Source organism: Ovis aries, chromosome 17 (assembly GCF_016772045.2).
Source record: "Ovis aries strain OAR_USU_Benz2616 breed Rambouillet chromosome 17, ARS-UI_Ramb_v3.0, whole genome shotgun sequence".
NCBI lineage: Eukaryota > Metazoa > Chordata > Mammalia > Artiodactyla > Bovidae > Ovis > Ovis aries.
The window spans coordinates 48262997-48278107 of record NC_056070.1 but is presented as its reverse complement, the minus strand read 5'-3'; the positions used below and the strand labels follow the sequence as shown (position 1 = coordinate 48278107).

The window sequence follows — 15111 nt, the reverse complement described above, 5'->3', positions numbered from 1 at the left end:
TTCCCTACTGGCCACCACAGGTTTCTTCACTAAGTCCGTGAATCTGTTTCTGTTTTGTAAATAAGTTCATTTGTGCCATTTCTTTTCAGATTCCTCACATATAGGATACCGAATTTCTCCTTCTCTGACTTACTTCACTCAGTATGGATGGGTTGGGAAGGATCTTAATGAATACTTGGTTTAAATAGGTAGATAGCTAATTAATCCCCAGGGTTTATAGTCACCTTCTTAAACATCTGATGTCAATTTTAGGATACATTCTCCTTTAAGGTACACCTTAGGTTTGCTGAGAATGTTCAGTTATATTTCTAAATCTCCTTTGTTTAAAACATTAAATCAGTTTTATGCCAACCAGATTTCATGTTCAAACAGGTCAACTAGGAACAAATAAAGAATAAAACAGATTAAAGGCACTAAAGGAAGTAAAATGTTAGTTGCTTAGTCGTGTCCAACTCTGCTACCCCCATGGACTGTAGCCTGCCAGGCTCCTCTGTCCATGGGATTCTCCAGGCAAGAATACTGGTGTGGGTTGCCATTCCCTTCTCCAGTGATCTTTCCAACCCAGGGCTTGAAACCAGGTCTCCTGAATTACAGTCGGATTATTTACTGTCTGAGCCACCAGGAAAGCCCCAGAAGGCACCAAGTGGCATTGTTACAATTTTTTCACGTGATAGTCACCATAGCACTTCTGATCCAGAGGTATGTGTTTAGACATCAAGTTAGTGACCTGGTCTTTGAGTTTTCAGGTATGTCTTAAATGTTGTTATGGTTCTATCATCCATGATTTTTGCTTTTATTTTTGTGTATTTGTTTGGCTGCATCTGGTCTTAGATGCAGCATATGGGATCTTTGATCTTAGTTGCACCATGCGGCTTAGTTGTAGCATGTGGGATCTAGTTCTTTGACTAGGGATTGAACCCAGGCCCCTCTGCACTGGGTGTGCAGTCTTAACCACTGGACCACTGGGGAAGTTCTAATTTTTGTTTTTAAATACCAGTAACTAATGCATGTAGAGTAATGGTGCCTTGAAGGTCATCAATCCTGAAACTGTAAAACTTAAACTTGACCTGGCCACACCTTCTTGGGTTTTATTCTCACTCTATTTTTATTTTCGTTGTTTATTTGATTTTCTCTCTCCTTTAAAACTCGGTATTCCTATATGGATACTCTAACATGCCAACTCAGATGGTCATATTTTCCTTCCTCAGCCTCCTCTGAGGAAAACTCACTTGTTTTTCAGATGGAAAATTCCTGTTATTAGATCTCTTTTTGCATTCACAGCCCCCCAAAACAGATTTTTCAACTTAACATTCACTAAGTCTGATCACTCAGCAGAAGTTCTTGAATTTTTTTCTCCCTATAATAACAAGAAAAAAAAAAACAAAACACCCCAACAAAACCAGAGCTGCTGGGATAGAAAGCAGCAAAGAAAGTGACTTTAAGAAGGATTGGGTTTCTGTTCTGGAACAAACTTAGAAGACTTGGAGTGCGGTGTTTAGTCTGTCGCGACCGATATGGTGTCAGACCGTGAAAATGACACATTTTGTTTACAAGATAAAAATACCATTCTCTAGGAAATGGTAATGTCAGAAAGACACGTAAATGGGTGTTTAAAGGATGAGTTCAAACCTTGGTTCATGTGAATCCTGGATCTTAGAGGAAAAGTCAAGAGAAGAAAAATAAGTTTCGTGTTAAAATGAGGAGATGAAATCCACTGAAAAGTTTAGGTGGGTCTGTGCCTGACCTCCAAACCTCTACAGGCCAGTCTGTTTTGTTCTTTTTTAAAATCTGAGAATGGGCATAGTGCATTTCCCCAGGAGAGGCTGAAATGGAATTACTCCAGATTGATGCGCTCCCGAGGTGGGCCTGAGACCTTGGTCGTTTGATCAGGATTTTTGAACTGCATTTCCTGAAAATGATATTGGTATATCTGAAAAATGCACATAAGCTCTCAAACCCAGGTGCTGTCTCTGCATTTAATTTAAAATTTGTTTCTAAAAAATTCCTAAAATAAGACAAAGCATTTGGTTCTTTGTTTGATCCTGTTCTAATGTCCTTTTCTAAATTCCTGTGACATTTAATCTCCAGCCCATGAAGACGTGGGGGGAGAGAAGCAAGGGGATACGGGATTAACTCTGTCTCCTTCTGGAGTCTAGTAGGTCGGGGAGGCAAAGGGCAAGGAGGATCTCAAACTCAGTTTAGTGAGTTGGGTACCAGCACTTTTAAAAAATGAAGTGAAATGGAATAGAAAATATCAGAGTGCCTGGTATGTAATATGTCTAAATTATTCTTTGAGACCATACTGTGTATGTGTATATCTGTGTGTCTGTGTGTGTAAACAGTTATATCTCATGTGTGCAGGGTGGCAGTATAAGTCACAAAACATTCTAAAGATCAATGTTACTGATTATGGATTATTTTCTTACAAGGTTGACTTCCCTAGGGACCCTGGGGTACAGATACATCGAAGATCACTTTTTTTCAGGGGTCTTCCGAACCTGCTTTTCTTAAGAGGTTTAAGGGTTTTCTAAGAGAACATCTGAATCTCAACATTTCAGTTAAGATTTTCTCCAGAGCTAGTTATGCATTATTATTATTAGCTTTTATGATTGTGTCAGAGTGCTCTCAATGTATCTTATTATATTTATTCTAATTATGTTACTAAAAAAAGCACAGAGGAGGGATTTCCCTGGCAGTCCAGTGGTTAAGACTCTATACTTCCAATGAAGGGAAAGCGAGTTCAATCTCTAGTTGGCTAACTAACACCCCACATGCTTTAAGGCATGACCAAAAGATTTAAAAAAAGAGAGAAAAGTCACAGAGGAGATGAACTTGTTTCCATTGAGAATTCGATGAATGAGGGGACTTCTCTGGCAATCTAGTGGTTAGGACTCGGTGCTTCCATGGCAGGGGACACAAATTTAGTCCTGGTTGGAGAGACCCCAGCCATATCCACATACCCATACGATACCCGACCATACCCACATACCCACATACCATGCAGTGTGGTCAACAAAACAAAACAAAACCAGAAGAGTACAACAAAAAGAGAACTGGATGAATGAAATGAAATGTATGAATGAACACGTTCTCCTTGCATGGTTTTATGTCCAGATACATGCATTTGCAAATGATGAAGTTTTAGGTTCACTTGGGTTAATGATATTAATACAGTCTGTTGACCCTGTGATATGGCTGTGTAACAAACCACCTCAGATATGATGACTTAAAATAACCACAATGTATTTTGTTATGATTTTGTGGGTCGGTGGTTTAGACTTGGGGCTTTCCTGGTGGCTAAGATGGTAAAGAATCTGCCTGCAGTGCAAGAGACCTGGGTTTGATCCCTGGGTTGGGAAGATCCCCTGGAGGAGGGCATGGCAACCCACTCCAGTATACTTGTCTGGAAAATCCCATGAATGGAGGAGCCTGGTGGGCTACAATCCAAGGAGTCGCAAAGAGTTGGACACACGACTGAGCATCTTCACTTTCACTTTCTTTTCACTTTCCAATATTCTTGCCTGGAGAATTCTATGGACAGAGGAACCTGGAGGGCCACAGTCCATAGGGTCTCAAAGAGTCAGACATGACTGAAACGACTTAGCACACACGCACAGTTTGGACTTGGCTCATCTCTGCTTCCTTCCTCTGTGTGTATTGGGCTCACTTGTGAGTTAGACTGAGGCCTGAAAGGTCCTGCATGAGTGTCTGAGTCTCTCTCCTCCAAGTATACTCGTAAGGAGGCAGCCCAGCCTGACTACGAGGCAGTGGTGTCCCAGTGGGTGGGGGCTTCCCAGGTGGCTCGGTGGGTAAAACATCTGCCTGCAACACAGGAAATGCAGGTTCAGTTCTTGGGTCGGGAAGATCCCCTGGAGGAGGGCCTGGCAACCTGCTCTAGGATTCTCGCCTGGAGAATACCATGGACAAGAGGAGCCTAGAGGGCTACAGTCTCTAAGGTCACAAATTTGACACAACTGAAGCGACTTAACATGCAGGCTCACGTGTCCCAACGGGTGAGGGCACTGGACACCAGCCTTCAAGACCAAGACTTGGGAATCACTTCCACTTGCTCTGTTATTTTTAAAATGTTATTTCATTTGGCTGCACTGAGTCTTAGTTGCAAAATGTGGGATCTAGTTCCCTGACCAGGGATCAAATCCCGACCTCCTGTGCTGGGAGCTCAGTCTTAGCCACTGGACCACTAGGGAAGTCCCCTCTTGCTGTGTAATTAATGCAAGTCACCAGGTGAGCCCAGTATCTAGGGGTGGGAAAATGGGTTCCACCTTTTGTTGAAAGGGACCACAAAGAATGTGTTTTACTTGTGTGTGTGTGTGTGTGTGTGTGTGCTCAGTTGTGTTCGACTCTGTGGCCCCATGGACTGTTGCCCTAGGAGTCTGGCGGGCTACAGTTCATGGCATTTTCCAGGCAAGAATACTGGAGTGGGTAGCCATTCCCTTCTCCAGAGAATCTTCCTAACCCAGGGATCAAACCCATGTCTCTTAAGTCTTCTGCACTGGCAGGCTGGTTCTTTACCACTAGCACCACCTGGGAAGCCCCAGTCTTACATGATAGCTTTCAAATGGCAAACCAAAACATTTCTCTATCCAGGGGTGTGTATATGTACTAATATATGAACTTAAGAGGACATTCCTATATAAACTATTTTTCTAGTTTCATAAAGAAGACATTCTTCTTCACTGGGATTTCACTGAAATATTTTCTATGACTGATGGCTGACATTTCAGTAATAACTGAGTAAGTTCTCTTTTGCCCCCTCCCCCTGCATTGCAGTGGGAAGTACTTGTATGTTTATTAGGCCAGGCTCAGCTCAGGTTGAGCCATCAGAACTGTTAGTTCATGCAGTGAAATGAAAATTAAGGTTTGGTATGGGCACAGCTGGCAGAAAGTTCAGAACCGAACAGTCTTTGGACCTTTCATTGTCATCAGGTCATGGAGCTGCGTTCTCTCCTTTGAATATACCCTGAACTCTTCTGTTGCAGAGATTAACCAAAGTGCTGACAATCTACACGTGTTTCTCCTGATCTGTGGACTCAGACAAGTGAAAGACCCTCTCTATTTGGTGGATGCATTCTCCGGTATGTGTTCTTGGGTGACCCTTCGCCTGCGGGATTCCACTGGGGTTCCCATCTTCGAAAATCTCTCCTTGGGACTTTGAGATTTCTCTTTTTTTTTTTTTTTGCCCACCAGCAGAACTGTTTCTAGACTGTTGCTTTGGAAACAACCAGAAAAATAATCACACCGTGTAGTCGTTTCAGTTGTTTTTTGCTTTCCTGTAACCTCGGCTTGTTTTGCTGTTGTTGTTTAGTCGCCCAGTCATGTCTGACTTTTTTGCAATCACATGGATTCCTATAGCCCACCAGGCTCCTCTGTCCATGGGATTTCCCAGTCAAGAATACTGGAGTGGGTTCCCATTTCTTTTCTCCAAAGGATCTTCTCAGCTTCTGAGAAAATCATAAAAAATAGCCAATAATTATAAGCCTAAAATAATTTTACCTGGAAATAATTTACACAGGCCAATTTGTTTCATACATTTGGCATTTTGTTGCCCTGCTTGAGTTCGTTTATAGACTCCAGTGGATACTAAAGTCCATATTGAGTTACGATGGCATATGCATCCTCACTACCTAATAAATTAGATATCTGAATAATATGTGATGGTCTAGAAAAAAAATTTTTCCTTTAAACCATAAAATGTCCAGTACTTACATTTCAAATAATTGTAAGTTGACTAATATGGAAGCAAAAATGATATAAAAGAATTTATATTGTAGCACAGTTAATACTGAACTGACTTATGTTTTCAGCTGTGACTTAAAACCATTCTAAAAGTCTTTTTTTTTTCCTTTTTTCTCCCCAAGAATGGCATCAAGAAGAGGCCAACGTTTACATGGTTATTGTTGGTCCTGAAGTAAGTTGATTTGCTGTGAGCCTTGATCTCATTTCTATTTTCCTCCATTCTTTTTAGACATGTTGTAAAATTAGTTGCTTTTCTTACCCATATTTGATTTCTTTCTTAAGCAAATAAAGCCTGTTTGCCTTCTAAAAAATGAACACCAGATCAAGGTTAGAGATGATGGTGCTTTATAAGTCTTTACAATTAAGTTAATGCTACAAAGGGTAAGTAATGGATTCTCTCAGGACTAGAGGCATATAAAGAAAGTTTGTCTAAGTCGGCATATAAGATAGATGTTACATGTGGTCCAGATCATCTTTGAAACTCATTGAAAGTGCTCAACAGACTTGGAGCTGTTTACCCTAGCACTGGGTTAGGTAATTGACATGCAGTTAGAAGCCAAGTAGGGTGGAGAATAAGAATCTATAAGCACGAGAAATAAAGTCTTCACTGGGGGATGTCCTTGGCTGACCGTGGCCATCATCTGGGGAACAGAGGTCAGTGGAAGGGCTTGGGGGTGCTGCCTCTCATCTCCTGGGACTCTGGACACCCCCGCTCCCCTTTGGCAGATCTGGAGGAAGCAGGTGATCTGTTATGGAGTCGATTCTTTTTTTTTCAGTTGTTATCAAGGCTGTGCTTTTTTTGTTGTTTTATTTTACCTTTGGTTAAGCTGATCTTTGTTGAGCTCTTCTTTTCTGCAGGGACTTTCTCTAGTTACTGTGAACAGGGGCTACTCTCTAGTTGTGGTGCGAGGGCTTCTCACTGCGGTGGCTTCCTTTGTGGCAGAGCACAGGCTTAGTTGCCTCGTGAAATGTGGGATCTTAGTTCTCGGACCAGGGATTGAACTCACGTCCCCTGTGTTGGCAGGCGCACTCCCAACCACTGGACCACCAGAGAGGTCCCCGCCTCCGCAGAGTCAATTCCAAGCGCTCAGGACTCAGAGAGTCTGGGTGGCAACATTGGTCATCTCGTGAAAACAAACGTTGATTGGCTGTGTCCAAGCAGTTTAGGAAACAGAACTCTCATCCCGCCAGTTGGGATGTAACCCTGTAGTAAGGATGTCTCGTTTTCTCTTCATGGGGTGTCTGTATCAGGGCTGCGTCTTCTGTTCCCACGAATGGCATCTCCCACTGCCTTTCCCTTCTGCCTAGCAGGCTGAGTCTGGGCATGTTAAGTGCATTCGTGACATCCTTTTTCTATCCTGTCATTTCTCATCTTGTCAGTTTACTAGTTCCCTAGGGACCCATGAGGTATGCAGTGGAAATGGCAGGCTTTTCTCAGTATTCTAAAGACCTCTGGAATACTACATTTACCTGGAGAAAGACCCCCTAGCCTAAAACATACACCAAGAGCTAGAATTTGTGGGGCCGCACTGGTTGCCACATGGAAGATGAATCACCCCACCTTCCATGTTGTTTCTTTGTATAAGAGGCACTCACATATACACACCTGCACACACATACACACATCACACACAGGCTCAGGGCCAGCCTTTAGACGGTTAGCAAGATAATTTCCAATGCACTAATGAATGTTAAGTCACATAGTGGCAAAGCTATTACTATTATTATTATTTTAATTCTCTTATGTCCTTCTGTTTGAGCAGCATGAATGAAAAAGTTTTAATTTGATACTGAGATTCTTGCTAACCAAGAGAGAAGGCTGCAAGCTTAGAGCCGTGGCAGCAGCAGCTATCTTGAAAGAATTTAGTAATGTGGCTTTCCTTTTCACTGCTTTTGTTTTTCTGGTTTGGTTCCATTTATGATGCATGATACTGGTTTTCCAACTCTGAAAATTTCCTTTAAAAATCAGTTGATTAAAAAAATGAATTGATTTCACAAAAGTATTAAATAAACAATAGTAGAGAGGGGGCACAGATGTGATGAATTGCAAAAGTACGCAAATAGCCAGTTTGGGAAACAGTTTTTATGAAGACTCAGTGTGCCTGGGAGATGCAGGTTTGAACCCTGGATCAGGAAGATCCTCTGGAGGAGGAAACGGCAGCCCATTCTGGTATTCTTGCCTGAAAAAAGTCTCCTGGATAGACGAGCCTGGTGGGCTACAGTCCTTGGGGTTGCAAAGAGGTGGACGTGATTGAGCACATGTGTACACGCACGCGCGCACACACAGTGTATCTGGAGGACAATACTCGGTGGAGAAAAATGTTCACAAACAACTCTGGCCTAATGACAACCTGATTTCTCTGTTTGACTTTTTCTGTCACGCTTCCTTTTAAGGAAGCCTGGAGAGAGGTGGCAAACTTCATAGTATAGCACTAAACATGTGCCAGAAACGCTTTTCCAGGAACATAGAGACCGAGGCAGCATTGTAGCTCGTACTAGAGTCAGAGAAGAGGGAGCGGCTAGGGCACATGTTGTTCCCTGCATCTGTTAGCACCTTCCTGTTCAACTCACCTGCCTATGAGACAGGGACGCCATTGGTTTCATAGAGACTTTCTAAGTCATGGTCTCTTAGAAGAGGCACTTCTTTTGTTTTTGCTTTCTTGTGGTCATGTCAGGTTTGACACGGGGCTTTGTTATGGCGCTGGGGCTCTCAAGTTGTAGTACAGGGCCAAGTAGTTGTAATGAGAGGGCTTAGTTGCTCCGAGGCACGTGGGATCTCAACCGGTATCAAACCCACATCCTCTGTATTGGAAGGCAGATTCTTAACCGCTGGACCACCAGGGAAGCCCCAGTTGTTTTTATTTTCTAAACAATTAGGAAGGCTTTTCTATCCCCAGGGGAAAGAACCATATTTTCCCATTTGTTTTTGAAGCATTCAAGCTTCCCTCTAACTTTAGTTGGCCTACTTTTGAAAGAACAGTGATTGTAAAAAATGTGTTTCCTTCCTCCTAATTTCACTGCAAAGAAATTACACTCTCAGGCTCTGGGTTGGGAGGCAGTAGGGGAGGGTGGAGACTGTGGCAAACTGTGGCATGACTGACTGGGAGCATGATTCAGCCACAGCAGGATTTGCATCCAGAGATGCAGGCTCCCTTGTCAACCTTCCAAGAGAAGTCACAGCCCAGAGGCCTTTTTATTCCTTTTGAAAAAAATGTATGTATGCGTGTGTGAAATTTTTAAGTGCTCGCAACTAGCTAGACAAACATTCATATGCGTCCACACTCTTTCTCTCTCTCTTTGCCTTGTCGGTCCTACAAAATGCATCTCTGTATTTTCATTCTTTTTTTAGAAGTTGTATTTATTTATTTATTTAGATCACATGAGTCTTCTTTGCTTCACATGGGCTTTCTCTAGTTGCAGCAAGCAGAGGCTACTCTCTTGTTGCAGAGCGTGGGCCCTAGGCCTGAGGGCTCAGTAGTTGTGACTTGGGGGCTCAGTTGCCTTGCGTCATGTGGAATCCTTCTGAACCAGGGATGGACTCCGTGTCCCCTGCATTGGCCTGTGGATGCTTAACCACTGGACCACCAGGGAAGTCCCTGTATTTCCTTTTTTTGTAACTTCCAGAGGGAGGCAGTGACTTTGACTCATGACTTTGCCTGATGAGAATCAGGAAACAGATGGTGACTTGAGCTGGCCGAGACAAAGAAGGTTTACGGGGACCCTGGGAAAGTCGTGTCTTGGGAAGCTTTAGTGCTGCCACAATTTCTAGTGGAATTTCTCCTTTCCCCTTTTCTCCTCCCCTTTTCCAAGCTCGTCTAATACATCTCTGACATACCTGAGGATGTATTTCTTCCTGAGCCAATGCAGGTCCAGAACAAGTCTCGTAGAATGCCCCAGCCCTGAGGCCCCTGGAGCTCCCTTCTGAAGCTGCATCTTCAGCCACTGACTTAGTTTGTGTGGGTGGAGCCAGGAAAGCAAAGCAGCAAGGGAATAAAAGAGAAAGAGGAGCCTGGAAAGGGAGCTCTTGAGTGAAGGGCTGTGAAGGGTTATGAGCTGAGAGTTACTGGTCCTTAAGTTCATTGCCATGAATTAGTAATAATTCTCAAGCACTTATTCCACAAGGCGCTCCACTATCTGTAATTAAAAACCCTCTAGGAAACGGAGGAAGGCATCTTGGGTTGCAAATTTGCCACTTGGAAAAACCAGTTGTAAGCATCTGGCACTGTGCCAGGGCCCTACTCAGTCTGGAGATTTCCTGGGATCTGCTCACTTCTCCTCCACTGACCAGAGAAACTGGATCTTCCAAATCTAACTCTGCCTCTGGGGATGTGGCTGCCTTCTCAGGCTTGCACAGACCTGAATGCAGAAGTGAGCATTTGGGACCTGATTCCTGTTTCTTTGTCTTGGTCCATATGGGTGGCTATAACCATGTACCGCAGACGAGGTGGCTAAGAAACAACAAATTTATTTCTGATGTTCTGGAGGCTTTGAGTCCAAGGTGAAAGCGCCAGCTGGGTCATTTTCTTCTGAGGGTACTCTTCATCTATTTTTTTCCTTCAGTTTTCGGCTAGACTGGATCTTCATTGCTGCATACAGACTTTCTCTAGTTTCAGCAGGCAGAGGCTACTCTCTAGTTGCAGTGCCCAGGTTTCTCACTGTGGTGGCTTTGCTTGTCGCAGAGTGTTCTCAAGGGAGGGCTCAGTAGTTGTGGTGCATAGGCTTAGCTGTTGAGGCATGTGGAATCTTCCCAGACCAGGGATCGAACCCACGTCCCCTGCCATTGGCAGGCGAATTCTTTACCACTGGACCATCTAGGAAGTCCAGAATGCTCTTCCTTGCTTGCTGAGTCCTCGGAGCTCTCCAGGATCTTTTATCAGAACGCCAGTCCCATTCATGAGGGTTCCTGCATCACTTCCCAAAGATCTACGCTCCCAAATATCATCACCTTGGGGATTAAGATTTCAGTGTGTGAATTTTAAGGGGGACACAAACATTCAGCCCATAGCAATATCCCCACCTTCTAATGGGTCTTTATCAAATCTAAAGAGAGTCAGTAGCCACCATCACAAACACCTTAGTGTTGTCTTAGTAGACAGAATAATTTGAGTTTCTGAAATACTAAGGCAGCACTGAATATGATTAGTCACAAATTCAAACCGCTTGTTTCCTTCTTGGCTCCCTCTTCCCTACAAAAGTTTTCTTTTCTTTTTTTTTGGTTACACTGCCCGATTTGTGAGATCTCAGTTCCTCAACCAGGGATTGAACCTGAACCCCTAACAATGAAAATGCAGACCACCAGTGAGTTCCTCAGAAGATATAAAACCAATATATTGATATGTAGACATACATTTCATATCCTCCAATAATTCAGATAAACTAGTATCTCTTAAGTGTTATATGTTTCTTTGCTTTCTCTCCATAACCAGTGGTATGCTGGTCAGTGTTGAACAACTGGTTCTGTTGGGATGGGCAAGGTGGTAAACCCTATTTTTTTAAAAAATCTTTTTGATGTGGACCATTTTTAAAGTCTTTATTAAACCTGTTGCAGTATTACTTCTGTTTTATGTTCTTTGGGTTTTTTTTTTAAGCTCCCTGACCAGGATTGAACCTACACCCTCTGTATTGGAAAGCGAAGTCTTAACCATTGGACCAACAGGGAAATCCCAAGCCCTATTTTATAAAAGCCCTATTTGCCTATTTCTGTAGAAAGGTTTTCCCATGGCCAGTTTCAAATTACCAGTCAGCAAGGAAAGCCAACTCCAGCACATTTTACATGGTGACCCACCACACACACCAGAAACAAGCTTAATTAAATAATCCTCTTACTTCATGTATTTCACACACTGATATTTCTTTAAAAACCTGTTCCATGCCTCTGCTTTGATATTTCATGTCATTAAAACAGTGCCTATTTTTATTCCAAGATTGATTTCATGATGTGCTCCATGATTCAAAGTTTGGAAAACACTGACTTGGGCCACACTGGATGGTTGTGTGTTTGTGTATGTGTGTGTGTGGCCCCTAGACATACTCCCTCTTGAAAGCCAATGCGTTGGCTGCTTCCTTAACGAGATTCCCTCCCCAGATTGTGGCCTGGCTTCGACATGCTTCTCTTGACCACTCAACTTAAACAAGCTCTTCCCTATTATCCTTACAAGATTTCTAGGCATCTATCAGTTTTCAGTGTCAAGAATTCAATTTAACACCACTTTTGAATACAGAAGTAGGAGGAGACTAAAAGCTTTTTACACTTGACATTGAATCTTTGCTACAATGTTATGGGTTAATACACTGATCTTTTGGAAATGAATTTGAGAAGTGGGTCAGAGGTCAAATCTTGGGACACATTGCAATTCATCTTTTAACCATTATCTCTTAGAGCGGATTAAACACCCAAGTACTACAATTATTTTTGACATCTGATGTGAATACACTCTTCTTCCATTCATTTTTTTTTTTCTTTGTTAACTGCTAAGCTCAATGACTGAATAAACACTTTAAGTCTAAATTGCACCCTTTAGGAGGACTGTAGCCTTTCTGGGTCATGTGCAGGGCTTCTTAGAACAAAATTGCATTGACTCGGTTAGTGAATATGTCTTGAGAAAGAGCTCAGTCTGTTTTTAGCGTGTGCTCACAGTGCATACAGCAGTGATTCCTGCTCTCTTTGTCCGTGTCTCTGCATGCAGCCTGGTCAGGTAGGAGATCCCAGTGAAGAAGCTACACAGCTCAGCCTGTGCCCCTGAGCTGCAGCCTCAGACCAACTTCAGTGCAAGGACATGTATTAGGAGATGATAAGAGCTTCTAAGAGAATTGTTGGGGAGGCTGAAGACCAGGTTTGACTGCATCCATTTCTTAGTCTCTGGGTCTTTCCCTTCAAGGTCCATGGTCTGCTGTGGGTTACCTCTGCCATTTTGTAAGGAGAGGACCAGGCACCTAATTCCACTTCCATCAGACCACACCCAGGGGGCAGAAGTGAGAAGATGCACAGGGGAAGCAGAAGAGGTAAAATGGAAGCCAAATATTCAAAGCAGAAAAGTGATGATCATGGCATATGCAAATTACCAATTTTTTTGTATGAACGATCAGACAAGAACCAAATACTTTTGTAGGTCACTTAATGGATATCAATGTGGCCCTTATGTTTAGTCCCAGAGAATAGAATAGACTTGGCCCCTGCCTGAGTGGACATGAAGTCTGGTTAGGAAGAGAGACGAGGGCAGGTAACTCTAGACTGGATGTATATCTGCCAGGACAGGGGAGCCCATGGGCTGGGCTGCATATAACATTCACGTTTGTTCCTACCATGTTCCATGGTCCAGCTCAGAAGGCAGTTATCACCCTCCTCTTTGGAATATTATTGCTCTCCTTTTTAATCGACACTCATCTCTGTACCAATCATTTATAAAATACTAGAGTGTATGTTCAGAGAAGGCAATGGCACCCCACTCCAGTACTCTTGCCTGGAGAATCCTATGGATGGAGGAGCCTGGTGTGCTGCCATCTATGGGGTTGCACAGAGTTGGACACGATTGAAGTGACGCAGCAGCAGCAGCAGCAGCAGCAGCAGCAGCAGCAGCAGCAGCAGCAGCAGAATGTTGTTCTTCCCAGGTGGCACTAGTGGTAAAGAACCCACCTGCCAATGTAGAAGATGTAAGAGACGCAATTTCGATCCCTGGGTTGGGAAGATACCCCAGAGGAGGGCATGGTAACCCACTCCAGTATTCTCGTCCGGAGAATCCCATGAACAGAGAAGCCTGGAAGGCTACAGCCCACAGGGCCGCAAAGAGTCGGACATGACTGAAGTGATTTAGCACGCACACAGAGAGAGTGTTCTTAGATTGCTTTTTAAAAAATGGTGGTGCTGTGTATGTTACACATCTAAAAAATAAAGTGATCATTCTTAGCAAGAACATTTCAAAAAGTAAGATCCCAGTCCCCTGTTAAATCTACTTAATCCTTCATTACTTCTTACTGCTGGCAAGTTTGTTAACATCTTTAGAACAAGATCAAATCATCCCTGTCAGGCAAAGGGTAGTTCTGCATGGCTGGGTAATAGAGTGATTGCATGCTAGCTGGGTACCCTTCACTGCTCTGGGCCTCAGTTTCTCCATCTGTAAAGTGGGCATGACTCAGAAAACACTACCTGCCTCATAGTTTCCTATGAGGCCAAAATAAGTGAATACTTGGCATAGCACCTGGTTCATTGGCAGCATCATAGGGGCGTTTAATTAAAGAATGAAAGAACTTTCTGTGCTGATGTTTCCTTTGTGTGTTGACAGGCTAAGATTCTGTTTTAGCTGCAGGATGGTTTGAGTTAGACGCTGATTTTCTATTAAAGCTTCTTTGATCTCTCTATCCAACCATTTTGGCAAAGGATTTGGTTTCTGCTTGCAGGGGCGTATGGAGTGGGTGCATTTTATGGTTCTCTTTGATAAGCAATGTGGTAGGAACATTCAGCTTGTGTGTGACAGCTTAATGACTTCCCACGATAATTTCTTATATCTAAGATGATTTTCCTTCAGCCTGGGAGTTGAGACAATGTATTTTGCTAGAAAGTAAATAAGCTTAGAAGGAGGAAATGAGAATTTTCTTTGCTGCTTGCCACGCTCTCGCTTTTTAAAATTTCATAACATGCACTTTCATTAAATAAAAATATCTAGCCTTCTTTTTTTTTTTTCTTTATCTTGTGTTTTGTTCCCCTTGGCTTCACTAAGAGATTTGGAAATGAACTGATGTGGAAGGCAAGCCGAGAAAAGTTTAATGCAGTTTGTACTTTCAACTTGAAAGTTGCTGTTACACCTTTGGCTAAATTTTAGTTAAAGGGTTGTGTTAGTTGCTCAGTCACGTCCAACTCTTTGTGACCCCATGGACCATAGTCTGCCAGGCTCCTCTGTCCATGGAATTCTCTAGGCAAGAATACTGGAATGGGTAGCCATTCTTTTCCCCAGTTAGGTATTTCAGCTGTCTTATTCAATTTTTTTTCCTTGATGAAATCATTTACCCTAATCATGAAAGAAGACACATGTTTAAAAATTAAAAACAAAAGGAATTTATGTTTTTTTCCAATAAATAAGAAAAAAAATTTTGGCCACACCATGGAGCATGTGGGATCTTAGTTTCCTGACTAAGGATTGAACTGGTTGCCCTTGTATTTGAAGTACAGAGTGTTAACCACTGGACCACCAGGGAAGTTCTGAGGAATTTGTAACTAAAAATTATCATAAGTAAAACATATATGTCAGAATTCATGGTGGTAGTTGTTTAGTTGCTAAGTCATGTCTGATTCTTATGATCCCATGGACTGTAGCCTGCCAGGCTCCTCTGTCCATGAGATTCCTCAGACAAGAATACTGG

General features: G+C 42.8%; 1 protein-coding gene across 1 annotated transcript in view; it reads left to right on the top strand.

The window, feature by feature from the left end:
- The window catches only part of GLT1D1 (glycosyltransferase 1 domain containing 1), a 118912-nt gene that overhangs the window by 62154 nt on the left and 41647 nt on the right, over nt 1-15111 (top strand). The window contains exons 7-8 of the mRNA XM_004017310.6: nt 5001-5096; nt 5880-5929. Coding sequence (XP_004017359.1) covers nt 5001-5096; nt 5880-5929 — 146 coding nt within the window. The remainder of the gene's footprint in view (nt 1-5000; nt 5097-5879; nt 5930-15111) is intronic.